Below are 24244 nucleotides of genomic sequence, written 5' to 3'. Positions count from 1 at the left end.
ACTTTAGGTAAAAGGACACATGTTGCATGAAACAAGGGCTGACTCGGGCGTCATGGTTTATAGTGTTGGGCCACTGACCAAGTTGCCATATTTAACTAGCTGGGAGTGAGAACGTGCTGGATGACCACTGGTTTTATGCTGCTGACAATAGCAGTAGCTGCTGGAGGCATTATGTTTTTGAAATGTCCTTCGGTCCGTCCATACGTCTGTCCCATCCTTGTGAACATGATATCTCAAGAATGCCTCAAGGAAATTTCTTCAAATTTGGCGCAACTGTCCACTTGGACTTGGTCATAGGTCAAAGGTCAAGGTCTTTGTGACCTCATCTGTCTCATTCTTATGAACGTGATATCTCAAGAATACCTTGAGGGTTTTCTTCAGATTTGACACAAATGTCCACTTGACCTCATAAAATGTGTTTTTGGCCATAACACAAGAATTCATATGCTAATTATGACAAAACTTCACACAGATGTCTAACAGGATAAAATAGGTCAATGGTCAACTTTGCTGTGACATCATAATGTTCTGTATAAACACTTTTCTGGCCATTACTCAATGTCATATCTCAGGAACAGAGGGGGGAATATTTAATCAGATACTTTATTGGTGACACTCATCTTGGGTGCCCACCTTGAAACTGTGCTGATTGTATAGATGCCCTGTGCTGCCAGTGGGAAGATGTGTATGAAGCATTCATGTTTTCACAGACATGGATGTAAACTGTAAGAGAACCTTGACTGGTGTGCGGAGGCATACAACCAGGAGGTGGTAATTCTAGCTGTCACCTAATACTATGTTTTGGCCAACAAAGAAATATAGCTATAGGCTAGGAGCCTAACAAAACTTATGTGTGTGAGAAGCTCGTGTTCAATGCACCTTGGTGCATGAAGGCATGGCTCTGCGAGTAGGAGAACTTAGATGATATTGCCTCAGTTGACTACACTAACCATTAACACTGATTAGACATCCATATAAAAGGTGGCACATTTTCCCTGTAAGTCCGGATCGAATAAGAAGCACCCACCTATTCTGACAAAAAACAATAGGTGTTGCTTTGTTTCAGTGTGTACAATCTGCATGTATTGGTAGATTGATATGGGTATATACTGTCTGTTTGTAGAGTGTGTGTGCACGGTGTGTAGAGTATCCCTGCAGCTGTTGGCTCTGCCTGCCTCAGCACTCATCCAGCAGCCTTGTGTGTGTTTCTCTATCCCAGCTGGAGTACTGCTGCAGTGCCCTCTCCTGGATGACGGATGCTCTGTCTCAGAGTGATCTGATAAAAGCTGGCCGCCCCCCTCCTGTCCTCAGAGGTAAAGTCACTGGACACCTAAGCACATTGGAGAATTTTCCTTGTTGGCTTTCTCCCACAGAGCCTTGTCTGACAGATGTCTATTCATTTTACCCAAACCAAGACTTTTTTCCCCTTTCCCAAACAATCAAGAAACTGCAACACCTAATCATAATCCCATGAAGGAAACTTTTGTATTCAATAGTTCATTGGAAGTTTTGAAAGATTTTATTATTATAATGTGATGAGATAACTGAGCAATTATTTAAAGGGCCAGTGTGTAATATTTGGCATGGTTTATTGTCAATCTGAATCTGAATCTGAATATTCTACCCATTAATATGTTTATATAAGTGTATAATCGCTATAAAATAAAATTCGTTTGGTTTTCGTAGCCTTATAATTATGCTTTTAGATATATATATATATATATATATATATATATATATATATATATATATAGCAAGGGCCTTGTTTTAGAGAGGTCGCCATCTTGCGCCGCCATGTATGTACGGCAGACCGAGCAGACAATCCAGCCAGCCAGAGAACGCGTTTCGCGTGTATAAATAAACCAATGAAGACAGCGGAAGGAAGGAAGAAGGAGGAGGAAACAGCAGAGAGTGTTAGTAGTTCGTCGATAGAGAGTAGTGAAAAGTTTTTTTAGTTATAAAGTTTGCGAATGGACCACACCTACCACGCAACAGGAGAGAATGAACCCGAACCATCATCTGCGAGGAAAAGAAGACGCAACTTCACTCCTTTTCCTCTTGATGATATATCTCCCCAACGATGGTAGCACCGAATCCCATTCTGTGCATTCAGCCTCTCTTCTCGCCCCCTCAGCATCAAACACATGGAGTTCCTCATCTCTATGCTCCGGTTCAAACAGGTATGGCTCTGGATCTGTGTCCGCTACAAGAAACTCTTCAAAATCGCGTTCAAAGTCGTCCATTGCAGCTACTATAGCCCAGAGATATTGCTAGGCTAAATAAACAGCTGAGCTCTGTTTACAGGCTACGCTGTCAGTCAGTATGCGGGCTGGAGATTGTTGGAGCAGAGAGGGGAGGGGGTCCCAACTTGGTATGGTAAACAAGTATGTGTGTATGAAGTGTCTGTTACGCTAGAAGAGTCAGAGTTTGGGACGGAGTCTTTTACCCCCTGGAGTGTTACCGGAGTTTTTTTGGAGTGCTCACTGTTTTCAACCCATTTTACACACTGGCCCTTTAAGATGTGATGAAATCAGCATCTAAATGAAATGAAAATATTATAATAATAACTAAATGTTGTGTAATGCCAGGCTTGGAACGGGCTGTGAGACCTCTTCCATATGGAGCTAGAACAGTCTCAAAAAGAATAAATGCACAAAAAAGGATTCACAAATGTAATTGGGGATTTATATATACAGTACAGGCCAAAAGTTTGGCCACACCTTCTCATTCAATGCGTTTTCTTTATTTTCATGACGATTTACATTGTAGATTCTCACTGAAGGCATCAAAACTATGAATGAACACATGTGGAGTTATGTACTTAACAAAAAAAGGTGAAATAACTGAAAACATGTTTTATATTCTAGTTTCTTCAAAATAGCCACCCTTTGCTCTGATTACTGCTTTGCACACTCTTGGCATTCTCTCCATGAGCTTCAAGAGGTAGTCACCTGAAATGGTTTCCACTTCACAGGTGTGCCTTATCAGGGTTAATTAGTGGAATTTCTTGCTTTATCAATGGGGTTGGGACCATCAGTTGTGTTGTGCAGAAGTCAGGTTAATACACAGCCGACAGCCCTACTGGACAACTGTTAAAATTCATATTATGGCAAGAACCAATCAGCTAACTAAAGAAAAACGAGTGGCCATGGAGTGGAGTCGCAAAAACCATCAAGCGCTACAACGAAACTGGCACACATGAGGACCGACCCAGGAAAGGAAGACCAAGAGTCACCTCTGCTTCTGAGGATAAGTTCATCCGAGTCACCAGCCTCAGAAATCGCAAGTTAACAGCAGCTCAGATCAGAGACCAGATGAATGCCACACAGAGTTCTAGCAGCAGACCCATCTCTAGAACAACTGTTAAGAGGGGACTGCGCGAATCAGGCCTTCATGGTCAAATAGCTGCTAGGAAACCACTGCTAAGGAGAGGCAACAAGCAGAAGAGATTTGTTTGGGCCAAGAAACACAAGGAATGGACATTAGACCAGTGGAAATCTGTGCTTTGGTCTGATGGGTCCAAATTTGAGATCTTTGGTTCCAACCGCCGTGTCTTTGTGAGACGCAGAAAAGGTGAACGGATGGATTCCACATGCCTGGTTCCCACTGTGAAGCATGGAGGAGGAGGTGTGATGGTGTGGGGGTGTTTTGCTGGTGACACTGTTGGGGATTTATTCAAAATTGAAGGCACACTGAACCAGCATGGCTACTACAGCATCCTGCAGCGACATGCCATCCCATCCGGTTTGCGTTTAGTTGGACGATCATTTATTTTTCAACAGGACAATGACCCCAAACACACCTCCAGGCTGTGTAAGGGCTATTTGACCAAGAAGGAGAGTGATGGAGTGCTGCAGCAGATGACCTGGCCTCCACAGTCACCGGACCTGAACCCAATCCAGATGGTTTGGGGTGAGCTGGACCGCAGAGTGAAGGCAAAGGGGCCAACAAGTGCTAAACACCTCTGGGAACTCCTTCAAGACTGTTGGAAAACCATTTCAGGTGACTACCTCTTGAAGCTCATGGAGAGAATGCCAAGAGTGTGCAAAGCAGTAATCAGAGCAAAGGGTGGCTATTTTGAAGAAACTAGAATATAAAACATGTTTTCAGTTATTTCACCTTTTTTTGTTAAGTACATAACTCCACATGTGTTCATTCATAGTTTTGATGCCTTCAGTGAGAATCTACAATGTAAATCGTCATGAAAATAAAGAAAACGCATTGAATGAGAAGGTGTGTCCAAACTTTTGGCCTGTACTGTATATATATATATGTGTATATATATATATATATATATATATATATATATATATATATATGTATAGACTCAAAACACAAACACATTTTCAATGCACACAAAAATATTTTTCATTCCATATATAAGTAAAAGAAAATCCACATATAAACAATAAGATTTATAAACATGTTTGTGATGCACACACAAATATTTCTTGTTTTAAATATGTGCAATTGAAATTCACAAATGTACGCATGTAAAAGTATTTGCAATTTTCATCAAATACATATTTGGAGGTTGTTACATTGATATATGGATTGTCAAATCTGCATTTACAAAGTGCTTTTAATTTGTAAACTTCCCTGCATTTGTGTGTGCGAGTTTTGAGACTCCCCTGACGTGACTCGATTCACAAATGCATTTTTTTCTTGGGGATTGTCTGCAGCCAATCAGATGTCTCCCCATGAGTGCCTCCCCACGAGGGGTGTTATATGACGTCATTAAAACATGCGCAGGTGGGAGTTATGGTGTGTTCGTTTTGTACTCGGAGGTCAGAAGTCGGAAGTGGGAACGACGTCACCTCCGAGTTGACAACAGTTTTTGCATTCTAGTTGACAACGGTGGACAAGTCGGAATTTTTTTTTCTCATTTTATTTATTTAGAGGACAGTGCATATTAATGAACATTGCTGTAAATGTGCCGGTGTTAGCCAAAGGCTAATTTTCAACTGTAGTCCTCCGGCATGATGTTAAAAAGACCTCAGGCCGATTTTCTTTTAGGTCCAAAAAACATGGACGTTACCGTTCTACCGTTGGGCTAGCCGTAGCCACTGTTGGGATTCACAGGACCACAGATGTTTTGTCATTTGGTAAAATCTAAACTGGAGATTTAAAGGCTTTTTCCTCTGCATGCTCTTTGTTTTCCAAACAAAGACAGCTATTTGACACCCATCTCCAGGAGGTCTCACCTCACACCTCAGTGAGACACAAGTCTCACAACTTGATTGGACAGTACTGTTACAGTGACATGCCTCTCTGTGATGTCACCAAACTCTGTAGAAGGTCTGCTCCCTCCAAGCCTTCTCTCTCTTGCTCTGGAGCTACAACAGCTCAGAGCTCTTGCTCCAACTGCGGAGCAGCTCACACCTCTTTCCGGCTGGGCCTGGAACAGCAGAGGCCCAGACCCTTGCTCCATAGCCCCAAACCACTAAAGGGGGGGCAATTGATCATAGACTCTTTTGCAAACACAAGGTTTGCATCTAGCTTTCCAGCAACGAAGAGAACCAAGTGAGTTAGCACCCAGCGTCTAACTCTACTAAACCCTGAGCGACCAGCTTCCTCGGAGTTTCACCTTTGGAACAAAGGACACAACAAAGACTGCAGCTGGAACCATCTTCCCTGGCTTCTTCTGTTGGCTAACAAAGCAGTACACCACCAAGTGACTCTTTCTCCCATCCATTCAAGGATCGGTAACGTAACAACTGGGCATAGCATATTACAGCTTTACAGGCTAAGCAAGACTGTTTAACTTGTATGTGATTTAATGCTGTCATTGAGTTATTATTGTGATAATTTGCAGTTAGGTCATTGATTAGTTGGCTTCACCAAAGCTAAGTGTTTAGTTTGCTAATACTGCACCCAACTAAACAATCTCTGCACTAATCCAGACCGTTTGCAACACATATCACACTCACATAGACTCATTAACAAATAGGCTTTCAACAGAGCTACACCCAAACAGGCATCTCAAAGTTCCCGCTTCTTTTCCTTTGTCTTTGTCCTGACCACACGGTCAGACAAACACCTTCCCCGATCTGAAGCCAGCTTTGATTCAGCCATCTTGTAGTTCTCTGTTGTCAGCCATTTTGTTTTGTAGGCCAAACGGCTCTTTGATCACCACACCCGCCTTTGTCTTTCTCTTTTCTCTCTCGCACACACACACACACACACACATATACACACCAAGCTTGTATATAGTTAGTTAGAATTTGTGTGTTTTGGTTTGCTTTGCTAGTTTGTGCATAAATATAATTCTTTGGAATCATACCTGCTGTCTTGTTGCACAAGAGTGAATGAATAGTCAACCTCTGCTGCGTCAAGAACTCTGAAATCCTTCAGGCATTACCGTTAATTTTGGTCGTTGTCATTAATTTAATTATTAATCAAACTCAAAATGAATAGCCTAGTTTATGAGACTGATATCTTTAACTGGCTATCATTTTTCCCTTTACGGAATGGTGCCCCACGAGGTGATTTAATGTTAATTAAGTCACATTATTTAACATGACTAATTAATTATTATTAATAATTATTAATTATTTCCGATAGCCAATTAAATCCCTACATATTTGGGGCCGCCGTGTGAGGTAAAAATATGTTGATCCTAACATATTTGGTGCCTCTGTGTGAAGCCCGAATTTAAATCCTAACATTTTGGTGCCTCCGTGTGAAGCCCAAATTTATGTTCCCAACACCACTGTTAGCAATATCAGTTGATAACAACGCTCTATGTGGCATTTTGCACATACAGACAGTGTAGCAACATGCCCACGGATAAAAATTTAACAGTACTATGGGTATGGCTAACCTAATGCAAAACAAATAAGATAGAATTGCTATAAACAGTACTTTAGCAGAATGTTTAATCACTATGTATGATTAAACACAGTTCCCAGTCGGAAGTTTAAACTCAAACGCACCCTGAGGTCGGATTTACAACTAGGAAACTCGGAGCAACCGCATCAACCCCAACTTACGAATTCACGATGGCTGTCGGTAACATACATAGTGAGTAAACACTCTGCTAAAGTACTGTTTATAGCAGTTCTATCTCATTTGTTTTACATTAGGTCAGCCTCATATGCGGCTTTCATCAGTTGGAGTAAGACATATGATTGGCTGCAGACAATCCCCTCTTAGAAAAAATGCATTTGTGAATTGAGTCACGTCAGGGGAGTCTCAAAACTCGCACACACAAATGCAGGGAAGTTTACAAATTAAAAGCACTTTGTAAATGCGGGTTTGTATATATATCATATATCAATGTAACAACCTCCAAATATGTATTTGATGAAAATTGCAAATACTTTTACATGCGTACATTTGTGAATTTCAATTGCACATATGTAAAACAAGAAATATTTGTGTGTGCATCACAAACATGTTTATAAATCTTATTGTTTATATGTGGATTTTCTTTTACTTATATATGGAATGAATTTTTTTTTTTGTGTGCATTGAAAATGTGTTTGTGTTTTGAGTCATATATATATATATATATATATATATACATATATAATACACAATTTGTGAATATACATTTGTGAATCCTTTTTTGTGCATTTATTAATTTCTGTGTGCACTTATTCATTTTGAGACTGTTCTAGTTCCATACTTCCAGAGGTGCTGTGTCTGTAGCATCTGGATCAGACTGAATTGTTTTTGTGTTCTTTGCCACCACGGATAATTAATCTTTTGTCTTGTTGAAGGATCTCATTTGATATTGATTATTGTTTTTTCTTCTATTGTAGATTTGACTCCACTGTCTCCAAGGTGACTCCCTGCGCTCCAGGGTCATATGGAGCTACAGCTGTGACACAAATTTTGGCTATGACAATAAATTCTGGCAATACAGAAGGACACATTGGCATTGAAAACAATTCCACTGGAAAAATAAAACAGACTATAATTATTTATTTTTGCATACTGATGTGTTCTGATGAAATTTCCTCAAATTTGGCACTCATGTTTACTTCTACTCAATGATAAACGGGTTAGGTTTTGGTTGTCAAAGGTCAAGGTCACTGTGACCTTGTGTTTGTTTTATTCTCGTGAACGCAGTATTTCAAGAACACCTTGAGAGAATAAATTTGGCACAAACATCCACACTCAACCATATACTGCTTAAAATTTGGTGGTGAAAGGTCAAGATCACAATGAGCTCACAAAACAGTTTTTGGCCTTAAGTCAAGAATTCATACACTATTTATGGCAACATTGCACACAAATGTGTAATAGGATAAAATGATGAAGTGACAACATTTTATAGCCAAAAGGTCAAAGGTCAACTTAACTGTGACATCATAATGTTTTCAACGTCATATCTCAGAGACAGAAGGGGAGACATCTGAGCAGATACTTAGATGACACTTATCTTGGGTGTCCACCTTAAAACCGCACTGAACATATAGATCTTCTGTGCTGCTAAGGGGAAGATGTGAGGCATCCATGTTTTAGAATATGTAGCTTCTTGGCAGCAACCTTTAGATTTGAAGCATTGTCTACTGTCATAGCTACAAATGACTCTATACAGACATGGATGTAAACTGTAACTGCAACTTGACTGGTTTGCGGAGGCATACAGCTTCCAGGCGGTAATTCTAGTTTTATGCTGACAGCTTTTTTTTTTTTTCACTTTTAAACTTCTGTCTTTGGATGGGAGGAGTTTGAGGGGAGGTGCAAGGACCATATATGGTAATTGGGTCTTCCATAAGTTGACCTGGAGCTCTCAAACAGCAAGTACATTAAGTCTGTTTCACTGGTTTTTAATATGTAAAAATGTGTGGTTATGGTTTTTAATTTATAAACTGGCTGGTTAAAGTTAACTTTTAACTGACGTTATGCTGGTCTGGCAGGGGTTCGCTGGAACAGAGCTGTCATCAGCTACTGTCAGATAATGTCAGCTATCATAGCTAACATCAGGCCCTATTTAAAAAACACCAGCAGAGAGAAACAGACTTGCTGTGTGGGAGTTCCAGGTAAACGCATGAAAGCCACTGCTGTAGATGCACGTTAAAGCCAGAGGCTTACTGGGGTCAAAGAGCTTACTCATTGTGTTCAAGGTTTGAATGAATATCTGATTGATAATATTTTTAATCACTAACAACATTAAAATTTCACATTGTGTGGACATTAACATTATGATGTTTTGCAAATGTTGGGTTTTGATCTTCATACCTTACAGTCCCTGACAAAAGTCTTGTCGCTTATCCTAGTTGTAGGAACAACAAATAATAACCTGACTTGTAGTTGATCAATTGGGATCAGAAATAGCTTATATGAAAGGCAAAGGCCTTTAGATTATGCTTATTATAACAAAATAAAGTTGTGTATCATTCATTGAGTTTTATCATTTAATTAGGACAGAAAGGTCAGATCTTGCTTGGACAAAAGTCTTGTCGTGTCTTTAAACGATTCAACCAATCACAGATTAGAGCTCCACCTATGACAAATACTGTAATTAACACATTCCCAGGTGTGTATAAAAAGAACCCCAGCACACCAGACCTTCATGTGAAGTGCAACCTGACCGCTGACAACATGCCAAAGATTCAACCACAGACCAAAGTGCTGATCATCAAGAGCCTGAAGATCAAGTCTGCTGCTGAGGTGGCAGACATCTTCAGTGTATCCAAACGTCAAGTGGAGAGGATAAAAAAAAGATTTGAAGAAACTGGTGACGTTCATGACAAGCCCAGGTCAGGCAGACCCCGTAACACAACTGTTAGAGAGGACCGTTTGTTGCTTCGGCAGTCCAGGGCCAGCCCTTTTTCAACTGCAGCAGAGCTACATCAGAACTGGTCACCAGAAACCCCTGTATCTACCAGAACAGTTTGTCGAATTCTCTCACGCAATGGTCTCCATGGCCGAATTACTGCTCACAAACCAGCATTAAACAGAAGACAACAAAAGAATCGTGCTGCATTTGCCAAGGCCCACAGCGTGCAGAAAGGATGGACAGTGGAAAAGTGGCAGAAGGTTGATTTTTCTGATGAATCATCCATTGAACTGCATCCCAATCACCGCAAATACTGCAGAAGACCTGTTGGAACCCGCATGGACCCAAGATTCACCCAGAAAACAGTCAAGTTTGGTGGAGGAAAAATCATGGTTTGGGGTTACATCCAGTATGGGGGTGTGCGAGAGACCTGCAGAGTGGATGGCAACATCAACAGCCTGAAGTATCAAGAGGTTCTCGCTGCCCATTACATTCCAAACCACAAGAGAGGGCAAATTCTTCAGCAGGATGGTGCTCCTTCTCATACTTCAGTCTCCACATCAAAGTTCCTGAAAGTGAAGAAGGTCAAGGTGCTCCAGGATTGGCCAGCCCAATCACCAGACATGAACATTATTGAGCATGTCTGGGGTAAGATGAAGGAGGAGGCTTGGAAGATGAAACCAAAGAATCTTGATGAACTCTGGGAGTCCTGCAAGACTGCTTTCTTTGCCATTCCAGATGACTTCATCAATAAGTTATTTGAGTCATTGCCGAGACGTATGGATGCAGTCCTCCAAGCTCATGGGAGTCATACACGATATTAATTCTTTTTCCAAGGCACCATGACTTTATGTTCTGATGTCATTGGAGCATGTTTGTGTATTCAAAATAAAGTATCATTTCTACAGTACATTATTTTTGTATGCGACAAGACTTTTGTCCAAGCAAGATCTGACCTTTCTGTCCTAATTAAATGATAAAATTCAGTGAATGATGCACAACTTTATTTTGGTATAATAAGCATAATCTAGAGGCCTTTGCCTTTCATATAAGCCATTTCTGATTCCAATTGATCAACTACAAGTCAAGTTATTATTTGTTGTTCCTACAACTTGGATAAGCGACAAGACTTTTGTCAGGGACTGTATGACTAAATGTCGGAATTCTACGTCAAGATGATACTCAAAAAGTGAGTGGCATGAAGTAAGTATTAGAAGACAGTCACTGAAATCACATTGGAATGCAAAACATATAAAGATAAATTAATTGTTTGTGCCCGTGTTTTAATTTTCAGTGGAATTTTTTTCTTTGCCAGTATTTCCTTTCATAATGCCAAATTTTATTTTTATTTTTTGATGCCACACATACACACAAACACACATACACAGTTGACTCAAGGTCATTGTTTTAAAGAGTGTCGTGTTTGCTCTTTTATCATTTGTTTTACTTTTTTTTTCCAAATTTCAGCTGTATATTGTTTGAGGCGCATTTAATTGGGACAAATAATATGCTAAGTCATAAGTTTTTTAACTGTTGTGCCAGTATGCATTGCTTTCTGCTCTTGTATGTTTGTATCATCCTACCACCTGAAGTTGCCAAAGTCTGAAATTTTCAGATCTTACACACAGGAGCTTTAGAGGTCTGAGCCCTGATGTGACCACAGAGTGCCTTGTTAATATGTATGCAAAGTGGATTTAGTGAGATGATTATCAGTATTTACGAGATAAAATATGTTGCATGGTCACAGACTTTTAAAAGCTGCAAAAATTAGTATTTTATATTAAGAATGGGTCCAATGACTATAATGTGGGAGGAGTGACAAAGAAGGAAATATAGCTGCAAGCGGCAATTCTGGGGTTCAAGCCAGCATGGACATTTAAAACTTGAAAGCTGGGTAGAATAAAGACCTTTGACAGTTCAGGACACCTGCATTAAAGATTACCAACAGGTTTTATGACAATCAGACAGATATTCATTTATGTCCAAATCTTTATTGGGCCACGCTCTTCTTTGGAAGCACTGTGGTTTCTTATTGGACAACTGCAGGAACATTTTGGGGACATGCTTTAATGGCTTGATTAAAAAAATTAAAAAGTCCACAGAGTTTGGTGATGTTTGGAAAAAACCCTCATTGATTTATGGCTAAATTTTGTCAAAGGCCATTGCATTTTTTGGAACTTGTGGCACCCCCTATTGACCGATTTTAATTTTAATTTCAATTTTATTTATTTCTCAAGGGGGACAGTGTACATTAATGAACATTTTCATAGAAATAAAAACATAAATGTGTCCAGTTGCAGCCAAGCGCTGATTTACATTGCTAGTCCCCCCCACCAGATGGTGCAGGCAGAAGTTCCTAAAAAGTAAATGCATTAACCATACTATAGATGAAGCAATTACAATAAATAAAAACATAACAATCACAATTTAACAGTATAAATCGCGCAATGAGGCATAAAAGTCATATTGCATATTATGCATGTGTACGCTTATGTCCTGTTTTTAAGTGCAACCAATTAATAGTCAGATGGGGGAGAAGGGACTGTTTGGGGTGTAAAGACGGAGTGTGAGACTGCAGCAATGCAAAGTCCAGTACATTGTTCTTGTTGTGATTATGATGGATGGTAGTGGAGGATATTTGGACAATAAGGGTTAAAGTGCTGTAGTGCTTATATCCAAGTTCTGTCAATTGCATAATAAAGTACATATTAAATAGGCACAGGAAAAAAGATCGGTACTTTGCATGCTCATACATACACGCCTGAACAAGCACTACACCTTAACAGTGTTTGCATGTTTGATTGAGACATAATAGAAACATAGTAAATAGACACAGGAAGAAAAGACACATTGCATGCTCATACGTATATGTCCAAACATGCACTGCACCTTAACAGTGATTACAGGTTTGGTTACTTATAAGCCACCTCTTTAGATGTGTTTTGAATATGGCATATGTGTTACAGTCCAGTATCACTGATGGTATACTGTTCCAGATGTGGCTGCCTTTAACTGAGAGTACTGACTGACCACAAGTAAAATAATACATGTGGTTCATTATTCAATCAATTACTGATTTCTAGTCTGATTTGTGTTACTGCATGCCCACTTTTTGTATTTGTGGTGCCCCCTCGTGGTCAATTTGAATGAAACTCTCAGGATATGTTCCTGGTACCTCTTAAGACATTGCTTGCACGGTTTGTGATGATTGGCCTTAACGTTGTGGAGTCATTTGCTGAGCCATGCCCCCTTAAAAGTTCATTAGTTGATCTGTAAAACACAGTGAGATATCAAAAACAGTTAAAGCATTGGTGATAAAATTGTGAAACAAATCACACATCATTTTGCTGATTTCAGGTATATTGTCAAATATTTTGGTGACATTTGGTTAAAAATTATATGAAAAAGAAAATGTTGTGCATACAGTACAAATTACAACAAGACAATGAATATCACTGTGAGCTAACTGTTGAACAGATCTCAACACCATTTGAAACATGTGACATCTAGTATCCAAAGAATGTTTGTGGCAGTGGTGGTTGCATTTAGATGAAGGCTTTTGGATATGTAGATGTTAATTACTTTTACATATTCTTAAAAATATAGAGTGATGGACTTCTGAATCGACTATAGGTTGCAGCACAGCAAAGTCTGTCACAATTCAGTGGATGTGTTAAAAAAGAATTCAGCTCTGCAGGGCCCACTGGTGATTTATTATGATTTTTTGAAGTATGGAATGTGAAATGTCTTGAAATTTAGATTTATTGTAATAAGCCATGCCCCCTTCAAGCAATCATTTTCAAATTGTGAACAATGACTGAGATATGACCCAAGATGATGCAAACCAAGTTTCGTACAAATATCGCTGGCTGATTGTGAGATATCAACTTTTTGCATGTGTAGCACCCCCTATCGGTTGATTTGAATCAAACTTCGACATTTCCTACAAGTTTTGTGACAATAGGCTCGATGGTTAAGGAGTAAATTCCATTTATGTGCTGAGCCATGCCCCCCTAAAGTTCATTGGTCAATATCATCACAACGCCATGGCATATCAAAAAGTCTTTGATAACTTTGAAAAAGCTTCATCCCTTGATGAAGCACAGAAAGTCTGGTGCAAATCGGACTTACACCTTCGGAGGAGATGTCAAAATGGTGTTTTTCAAAAAATTCTATATGGCAGACAATGTAGTGGCCGGACCTTGAGGGTTTTCAGGCTTTCATAGAACCCCTTCACCTGACCATGTGTGTCGAGTTTCAAGTCAGTTTGACATAAGGTGCAAGGGTGGTGGCCTTTCAAAACTAAATTTTCCTTGACCTAAATTATAGCGCCACCATCTGGCCTATTGGTTTAGTTTAGTATAGTTTATTGAGATCCCCATTAGCTTTTGCAAAGCAGCCGCTATTCTTCCTGGGGTCTTTTCATCTTCATGAGTGACAATACATATACAAGACATAGTTAATACATACCAATACACAAATACACATACATAGAACACACGCGACACAAGATGAACACTGAACATCTGAATTACAAGCTCCCACATTGAATCATCACAAAACATTTACTGTATATCCTGTCATACAATATGCCATGACCCAAACACAGAGAACAGGTATAAATGACCTGTGGTGACTAATGGTTGAAATTTTGAGTTAAATAATAATCTCTTAGTTTTATTTTAAAAGTTACCATGTTTTTCTGTTGTATAACATAATTAGGAAGAGCATTCCAGTCCTTCATAGCTCTGTAGATTACTGTACGTTGAGAAGATTTTCTGGGTAAGGTAAAATAACCTCCCCTAGCATGACAAGTTGAGTAATTATGTGTCTCTGAACTAAAAGATAATTTTCTATAAAAATATTTGGCATCTTTGTTGTGATAACATTTCTAATAAATACCATCAACAAATATGACAATCTATTCTTAACATCCAGCCAACAGAGACTGGCATGCATTTTACAAATGTTTGTCCTCATTCCACAGGAAAGTATTACACGTGTTGCTGTATTTTGTATAAATTGCAGTTTTCTGATGTTGGCTAGTGAGGCATTGGACCAAACAGCTGTACAATAATCCATGTGTGACAAAACCAAAGCTTGGATTACCAGTTTAGTGGTTTGTGTTGTTAAATTTTTAGAGCATCTTCTAGTCATAGAAAGAATATTTCCAATTTTAGTTATTATTCTCTTAATATGTATATCCCATGATAATGTGTTATCTATGGTAATCCCTAGTAATTTAACTTCATTCACTTGTTTGATGGATTGATTATTAATTGTAACATCAAGCTTTGGACTTGAACGCAATGAATATTTTGATCCAATAACCATACTAGTTGTTTTTTGTACATTCAAAATAAGTTTATTACAGCTAACCCACTCTGAAACCAACTTCATTTCTTCACTTAAATTTTCATTTAATTCATCAATAGTTCTTCCAGTTAAATAAATTGTTGTATCATCAGCATACATTGCCATGTGAGCTGTATTTAATGCCAAGGGGAAATCACTGGTGAAAATAGAATACAAAAGAGGTCCAAGGCAACTTCCTTGAGGTACTCCATGTTTGACCTGTTTTAAATCTGACTGACTTCCATTAAAATAAACCATTTGCCATCTTTCACTCAGATAACTTTTAATTGTTAATAAAGCTGAGGATGAGAACCCCTAACATTTCAATTTTTCTAATAATAATTCATGATCAAGAATATTGAAAGCTGCAGAAAAATCAAGAAAAACAGCTCCGATCATTTTCTTTTGCTCAAGATCATTACACCAATCATCAAACATTTGGGTCAAAGCTGTTGCCGTGGAGTATTTTTCCCTATAAGCATGGTGAAAATAAGTTGTTATAAGAAAAATATGACTGAATTTGCTCATGTATGACTCTTTCCATTATTTTACTTAGAATTGGCAATAAACTTAAAGGTTGACTATTTGACTCAGAAAACTGCAACTTTTTGTTTTTTGGTATTGGTATAATTTTTGCAATTTTCCATCCCTGTGGCCATATATTTTTAGTCAGACATAGATTCATTATATGTGTAATCACTGGGGCCACAATAGGTTTCAATAGCCTTCCATCAAGAAAATCAACCCCAGGTGACTTATTCTTGCAAGTTCTTATTTGATCTGGACTTACAGGGAAAATGTGCCACCTTTTATATGGATGTCTAATCAGTGTTAATGGTTAGTGTAGTCAACTGAGGCAATATCATCTAAGTTCTCCTACTCGCAGAGCCATGCCTTCATGCACCAAGGTGCATTGAACACGAGCTTCTCACACACATAAGTTTTGTTAGGCTCCTAGCCTATAGCTATATTTCTTTGTTGGCCAAAACATAGTATTAGGTGACAGCTAGAATTACCACCTCCTGGTTGTATGCCTCCGCACACCAGTCAAGGTTCTCTTACAGTTTACATCCATGTCTGTGAAAACATGAATGCTTCATACACATCTTCCCACTGGCAGCACAGAGCATCTATACAATCAGCACAGTTTCAAGGTGGGCACCCAAGATGAGTGTCACCAATAAAGTATCTGATTAAATATTCCCCCCTCTGTTCCTGAGATATGACATTGAGTAATGGCCAGAAAAGTGTTTATACAGAACATTATGATGTCACAGCAAAGTTGACCATTGACCTATTTTATCCTGTTAGACATCTGTGTGAAGTTTTGTCATAATTAGCATATGAATTCTTGTGTTATGGCCAAAAACACATTTTATGAGGTCAAGTGGACATTTGTGTCAAATCTGAAGAAAACCCTCAAGGTATTCTTGAGATATCACGTTCATAAGAATGAGACAGATGAGGTCACAAAGACCTTGACCTTTGACCTATGACCAAGTCCAAGTGGACAGTTGCGCCAAATTTGAAGAAATTTCCTTGAGGCATTCTTGAGATATCATGTTCACAAGGATGGGACAGACGTATGGACGGACCGAAGGACATTTCAAAAACATAATGCCTCCAGCAGCTACTGCTATTGTCAGCAGCATAAAACCAGTGGTCATCCAGCACGTTCTCACTCCCAGCTAGTTAAATATGGCAACTTGGACGCCTGAGTCAGCCCTTGTTTCATGCAACGTGTCCTTTCACTTCTCGATTCACAGGAAATGTAGGTTTCACCAGTTACTTTAGGTTTAGGCAAAAATACCTACTTAGAAAAAGAATATGGTTTAGGTTAAAATAAGTATGTTTGTTAAGTAACTTAAATAAATATGTCACGTGATGATAACTATGTTATGTAGATGAAAATAAACACAATGTTGACGCTTGGTTTCAAATGGAACATGAACATCAGTCTCCTGGATGAAAGTCCTGTGTATGTTTGACCCACCACCACCTCTCTTTCCCATCCTACATGAATTTTCTCACACTTTAAACAACGTCATTGTCGCAGGTAGGTTTACATTAGGCAGCTATGGTTCAGCGGTACAATGCGTCATCCACTTATCAGAAGATCAGTGGTTCAATCCCCAGCTCCTCCAGTCCACATATCGAAGTATCCTTGGGCAAGGATTTCAACCAGTGGCTCTAATATTGGTATGCGTGTAAATGGTTACCAAGTAGCAGGTGGCGCCATGTATGGTAGCCTTGGCCACCAGTGTGTGACTGTGTGTGTGAATTGGTGAATGTGGCATGTAGTGTAAAAGTGCTTTGAGTGTTCGAAAGACTAGAAATCCACTGTACAAGTACAGGCCAGTTTACATTTAGAGTTAGTTTAAAGTCTGGTGCGTCTCGTACAGACATTTAATGGACGACTTTGAACACGATTTTGAAGAGTTTCTTGTAGCGGACACAGATCCAGAGCCATACCTATTTGAGCCGGAGCATACAGATGAAGAACTCCATGTGTTTGATGCTGAGCGGGCGAGAAGAGAGGCTGAATGCACAGAATGGGATTCGGTGCTACCATCGTTGGGGAGATATATCATCAGGAGGAAAAGCGCCGCAGAGAGTGCATCACAAGGAGTGAAGTTGCATCTTCTTTTCCTCGCAGATGACGGTTCGGGTTCATTCTCTCCTGTTGCGTGGTAGGTGTGGTCCATTCGCAAACTTTATTACTAAAAAAACTTTTCACTACTCTCTATCGACGAACTACTAACACTCTCTGCTGTTTCCTCCTCCTTCTTCCTTCCTTCCGCTGTCTTCGTTGGTTTATTTATACACGCGAAACGCGTTCTCTGGCTGGCTGGATTGTCTGCTTGGTCTGCCGTACATACATGGCAGCGCATGATGGCGACCTCTCTAAAGCAAGGCCCTTGCTATATCTATATATAAAAGCATAATTATAAGGCTACGAAAACCAAACAAATTTTTTTTTATAGCGATTATACACTGATATAAACATATTAATGGGTAGAATATTCAGATTCAGATTCAGATTGACAATAAACCATGCCAAATATTACACACTGGCACTTTAACGTGCTCCATAATCTTTTACTATCCTGTTTAATTTCCTTAAGTATGTTGCCATAATATTCTTTTTTTCTTTCTCCTATTTAATTTCATAACAAAATTCCTTAATTTAAAATAAACTTGCCAATCTGATTTAATACCAGATGATAAGGCAATCTGTGGTAACACTACATAATACGGCCCACGACTTAGAGCGTACCTACCGCTCACTTTGCACCTAATTTAACAGAAGTACTGAGTAACTCTCACTCACTCCCCCCCATTTTCCTCATGTTTTACAGTATAACTAGGCTGCTTCTTAGCGCATAACTCCCGTTGACTTATGTCCTACTTTACACCAACTTCCACAGAAGTACAGAGTAACTCTTGCTCACTTCCCCTACTATTTACCCCGTGTTTTACAGTATAACTAGGCTGCGTCTGAGAGCGTAACTCCCGTACAATTACGTCCTACTTTACACCAACTTAGAGTAACTCTTGCTCACTTTCCCCCGCTACTTTCCCTGTGTTTTACAGTATAACTAGGCTGCGTCTTAGAGCGTAACTCCCGTACAATTATGTCCTACTTTGCCCAGACTTACAGTGTAACTCCTCCTGGTCTTTTTTCCCCACCAATCATTTTAAGTACCAGGTATATTAAATTAAATAGTCTGCTGTACAATATGAGCACAGCCTTTCGCTCTTTGCAATTGTTACAATCTTGGTTTTTCTAAGTGTCAGCAGGCAAATTTCACCCCTATTCCAGAGATGTACTATTCATTATGGTTTGGAAAAATAATATGTTGGGAAATGGGTATACAGTATGGAAATTGGCTAATAACAGGCTGGCTGGTAGCAAACTTACCTCTCTAAAATGCACATCTATGGAAGTCTCGTACTGTCATCCAAGGGCAAAACAAAAACTACACAGTAATAAATCCACAATAATGAGTCATTCAGAGTTTTAAAATGTTTTTATTATGTGATTACACAGAAAACACATGACAGGCACTATTCCTCTCATCCATACTCCGTAAGTACAGTCATTTTTATTTATTTCATTTATCCTTTATTTAACCAGGTGAGTCCCATTGAGATTGACATCTCTTTTACAAGGGAGCCCTGGCCAAGAAGGCAGCAAACCAAAATTACAACAATAAAACATCATAAAACATAAACAGTACATAGATAGGTACATGAAGTACATGCAGTACACATCAAACTGTAATCAGTAATCAGTAGATCTTAATTTCCCTGTAACTAGTGTCTAGGTATAGCCTCCCTCTCCTGTGAGTACTGCCAAACTACGGAGAACCGGGCTGTATTATGAAGTTTGCACTGTTATCCCCTTCTTAGTGTGTAAGTAGACTCTAGCTCTCCTGGAGGTACACGCTAACTACGGGGAACCGGGCTGTATTATGAAGTTTGCACTGTTATCCCCTCCTTAGTGTGTAAGTACACCCTAGCTCTCCTGGAGGTACACGCTAACTACGGGGAACCGGGCTGTATTATGAAGTTTGCACTGTTATCCCCTCCTTAGTGTCTAAGTACAGTCTACTACCACTGTAACTAATGTGTAATTAGAGCCAGTGAGTTAGAACACAGTTACTTCAATGTTTCGCAAGATAACATCATCTGAAAACAATCCAAAGACGAAACTGTCCCTGACAACATAAAATAACACATTTCTACTGGTTTTTGTTATTTACGTTCAGTTTTGTTCCTTCTGTTATAAACTGTTCAATTTAGTCTTAATCCTTTATTGTGATCCGTTTGGTTTTTCTAAGTCAAAAATAGTCAGTCAAGTCAGTTTCATTTGACAAATGTACTTTCTAAGTCAAAAGTCAAGTGGAAAAGATCACTGTGGTACTACTATCATACTGGAGTGTGACACCCAGTGATGGATACACAAATAATAGTTCTCACTGTGGATTTTTTCACAGGTGCATGATGATCTATGACACTTGTTAATGTGTCATCAAAAACCTTAAAGGCAGCTTCAGGATCTTCAAGCCACAAGATATTTGACAACTTTGCATTTGAGACATCTCTCACAAATTTCTCCTCATCAAATGTTTTAAAAGACTTATTTTTAATTATTCTAGAACCCTCCTTTAGCACCTTTGTTTTCCTGACTGTTGCAATTAAATTATGATCGCTACATCCTATAGGCATAGATATAGCTTTAGAGCAAATCTCAGGTGTATTTAAATAGAGATGATCAATACAAGTTGCTACTCTTCTGCCATCCTTATTAAAACTGATTCTTGTTGGTTTATCTATCGCTTGAGACAGCCCTGAAGCTGCACATACATCTGTTCATTTCCTTCTCATTGGACAGGACAAAGACTTCCAGTCTACATTCATATGTAGACTATATGAAATATAATTCAAAATTGGTACTACAAGCAGAGTCCAACATTTCACATATTTTGTCTAAATATTCAGAATTAGCACTGGGGGGTCTGTAACCACATCCTATGAGTATAGGTTACTTGCAACCAGAGAGCTTCAATATCAGATTGCATTAAATCATGCCTTATTCTTACAGGTAGGTGGCGCTGCAGATAAATGCAAACCCCATCTCCATAAGCATTTCTGTCTGTCCTATAAATATTAAACCCCTCTATCATCAACGATGTATCCTCAAAAGTAGCATCTAAATGTGTTTCAGACGCAGCTAAAATATGAAAATTATTAGACACGATTATATCCTCCACTTCATTTAATTTATTTCTAATACTACATTTATATGGGCCATTTTTAGGCCTTTCTTTGGTAGTTTATGTGACATCAAACAGAGTGTACTTTCTATTCAGTCTTATTTGGATTGATTCAATTCAGAGCAACATAAAATACATTTAACATAGTAACAGATACCCACAAACATTTAAAAATATATATATACAGTACAGGCCAAAAGTTTGGACACACCTTCTCATTCAATGTGTTTTCTTTATTTTCATGACTATTTACATTGTAGATTCTCACTGAAGGCATCAAAACTATGAATGAACACATGTGGAGTTATGTACTTAACAAAAAAAGGTGAAATAACTGAAAACATGTTTTATATTCTAGTTTCTTCAAAATAGCCACCCTTTGCTCTGATTACTGCTTTGCACACTCTTGACATTCTCTCCATGAGCTTCAAGAGGTAGTCACCTGAAATGGTTTTCCAACAGTCTTGAAGGAGTTCCCAGAGGTGTTTAGCACTTGTTGGCCCCTTTGCCTTCACTCTGCGGTCCAGCTCACCCCAAACCACCTGGATTGGGTTCAGGTCCGGTGACTGTGGAGGCCAGGTCATCTGCCGCAGCACTCCATCACTCTCCTTCTTGGTCAAATAGCCCTTACACAGCCTGGAGGTGTGTTTGGGGTCATTGTCCGTTGAAAAATAAATGATCGTCCAACTAAACGCAAACCGGATGGGATGGCATGTCGCTGCAGGATGCTGTGGTAGCCATGCTGGTTCAGTGTGCCTTCAATTTTGAATAAATCCCCAACAGTGTCACCAGCAAAACACCCCCACACCATCACACCTCCTCCTCCATGCTTCACAGTGGGAACCAGGCATGTGGAATCCATCCGTTCACCTTTTCTGCGTCTCACAAAGACACGGCGGTTGGAACCAAAGATCTCAAATTTGGACTCATCAGACCAAAGCACAGATTTCCACTGGTCTAATGTCCATTCCTTGTGTTTCTTGGCCCAAACAAATCTCTTCTGCTTCTTGCCTCTCCTTAGCAATGGTTTCCTAGCAGTTATTTGACCATGAAGGCCTGATTGGCGCAGTCTCCTCTTAACAGTTGTTCTAGAGATGGGTCTGCTGCTAGAACTCTGTGTGGCATTCATCTGGTCTCTGATCTGAGCTGCTGTTAACTTGCGATTTCTGAGGCTGGTGACTCGGATGAACTTATCCTCAGAAGCAGAGGTGACTCTTGGTCTTTCTTTCCTGGGTCGGTCCTCATGTGTGCCAGTTTCGTTGTAGCGCTTGATGGTTTTTGCGACTCCACTTGGGGACACATTTAAAGTTTTTGCAATTTTCCGGACTGACTGACCTTCATTTCTTAAAGTAATGATGGCCACTCGTTTTTCTTTAGTTAGCTGATTGGTTCTTGCCATAATATGAATTTTAACAGTTGTCCAATAGGGCTGTCGGCTGTGTATTAACCTGACTTCTGCACAACACAACTGATGGTCCCAACCCCATTGATAAAGCAAGAAATTCCACTAATTAACCCTGATAAGGCACACCTGTGAAGTGGAAACCATTTCAGGTGACTACCTCTTGAAGCTCATGGAGAGAATGCCAAGAGTGTGCAAAGCAGTAATCAGAGCAAAGGGTGGCTATTTTGAAGAAACTAGAATATAAAACATGTTTTCAGTTATTTCACCTTTTTTTGTTAAGTACATAACTCCACATGTGTTCATTCATAGTTTTGATGCCTTCAGTGAGAATCTACAATCTAAATAGTCATGAAAATAAAGAAAACGCATTGAATGAGAAGGTGTGTCCAAACTTTTGGCCTGTACTGTATTTGTATATGATAATCTATTTTTTATGAATCCGGTCTGATCTGTATTCATTATTTTAGGCAACAGCATCTCCAATCTTCTTGCCAGAAGTTTGGAGAGCAGTTTACTGTCCACGTTTATTAAGCTGATCGGCCTGTATGAACCGCATTGATCAGCGGGCCTATCTTTCTTAAGAATGAGGATAATATTAGCTGTATATAAAGTTGGAGGGAGATATCCTCTTTCAAAAGATTCTGTATACATGCGTAGAAGTGGATCTGTTACCAGTTTAGCAAATTTCTTATAAAATTCTGGTCCATAGCCATCGGGTCCTGGAGCTTTATTATTTTGTAGGGATTAAATAGTTTCAAATAGTTCTTCTTTAGTTACTGGTCTACTTAACACATCTCTATCATCCTGTTTCAATGAAACCAAATTCACCTGTTCTAAAAAACTACCTACCTCTTCTGAAGTACTATCAAACTCTGATGTATATAGTTTTTTATAAAATTCCAACATAATATTACATAATTTTTTGGTTTCGAATTGTTTACAGCCAGTGGCGTCGACCAGAGAAGAGATGGCATTTGATTCACGTGTCCCTGCAGCAAGACAAGCCAGTAAACGGCCTGGCGTGTCCCCCATTTCATTCAACCTGTGCTTAGCATAAAACATTGCAGATTCAGCCTTTTGTGTTAAAAGCTTGTCCAAGGCTGATCTAGCAGCATCTACTCTTCTAGAAAGATTGCTGGATGGATTTTGTTTAAGTTCGGCTTCCAAATTTGCCAGCACTTTTTCCAGCCTTATTTGTTCCTCAAGAGCTTTTTTTTTCTTAGCTGCACTATATGAAATTATTGCACCTCTTAAGTAGGCCTTGGCAGCTTCCCATAAAGTTGATGGGCTTATATCCCCAATATCATTAAATGTCATATAGGCTTCAAATTGCTCCTTAATATATGTTATGAAAGAGGGGCTGCTCAGAAGATACGGGTCAAGACGCCACTGGCAAGAATTAGAATCATGGAAGGCTGGAGAGAGACATATATGCACAGGAGAATGAACGCATAGTGTGCAAACTCTTATGTCACTTTCCTTAGTCTTTACAGGTGGGTTATGGTCTAACTCTGGATTTACCACACAATTAAAATCTCCACCCAGGATGGCGATAGGAGGTAACATAGACAAGACATCAGATGTGAGTTTAGAATAAAATGTACTCATGTAAACGTTTGGTGCATAAACACAGCCTATCATGATGGACTCCCCATATAAAGTACCTTTAATCAACACATATCGCCCCTCCACATCTTTTACACATTTTTCAATATCAAAAGGGGTGTTTCTTTGTATAAGTATTGCGGCCTCTCTCCGACTTGAACAAAATGAAGAAAAGTAAATTTGGCCTACTCATTCTCTTTTAAGTTTCTCATGTTCTGTATCTGTCAAATGGGTCTCTTGCAGCAATGCGATATCTGCCTTCTCTTTTTTGAGCCATGTTAGAATTTTCTTATGCTTTATAGCATGATTTACCCCTTTTACATTAATTGAAATTATTTTAGTTGAACTCATAGTCTTATATAACAA

General features: G+C 39.2%; 1 protein-coding gene across 3 annotated transcripts in view; it reads left to right on the top strand.

The window, feature by feature from the left end:
- Nucleotides 1–24244, top strand: part of trpm4a (transient receptor potential cation channel, subfamily M, member 4a) — a 222187-nt gene that overhangs the window by 177787 nt on the left and 20156 nt on the right. Inside the window, exons 27-28 of one of the 3 annotated variants that reach the window (XM_033643742.2) lie at nucleotides 1220–1313; nucleotides 7767–7788. The exons of 1 other annotated variant lie outside the window; for it this stretch is intronic. In XM_033643742.2, the coding sequence (XP_033499633.1) occupies nucleotides 1220–1313; nucleotides 7767–7788 (116 nt within the window). Of the gene's footprint in view, nucleotides 1–1219; nucleotides 1314–7766; nucleotides 7932–24244 lie in introns of those variants that run through there. One more of the 3 variants, XM_078161183.1, reaches the window with a different exon arrangement.

Source organism: Epinephelus lanceolatus, chromosome 18 (assembly GCF_041903045.1).
Source record: "Epinephelus lanceolatus isolate andai-2023 chromosome 18, ASM4190304v1, whole genome shotgun sequence".
Taxonomy (NCBI): domain Eukaryota; kingdom Metazoa; phylum Chordata; class Actinopteri; order Perciformes; family Serranidae; genus Epinephelus; species Epinephelus lanceolatus.
Note: the sequence above shows the minus strand (reverse complement) of the source record. Positions and strands in the feature narration are given on the sequence as shown.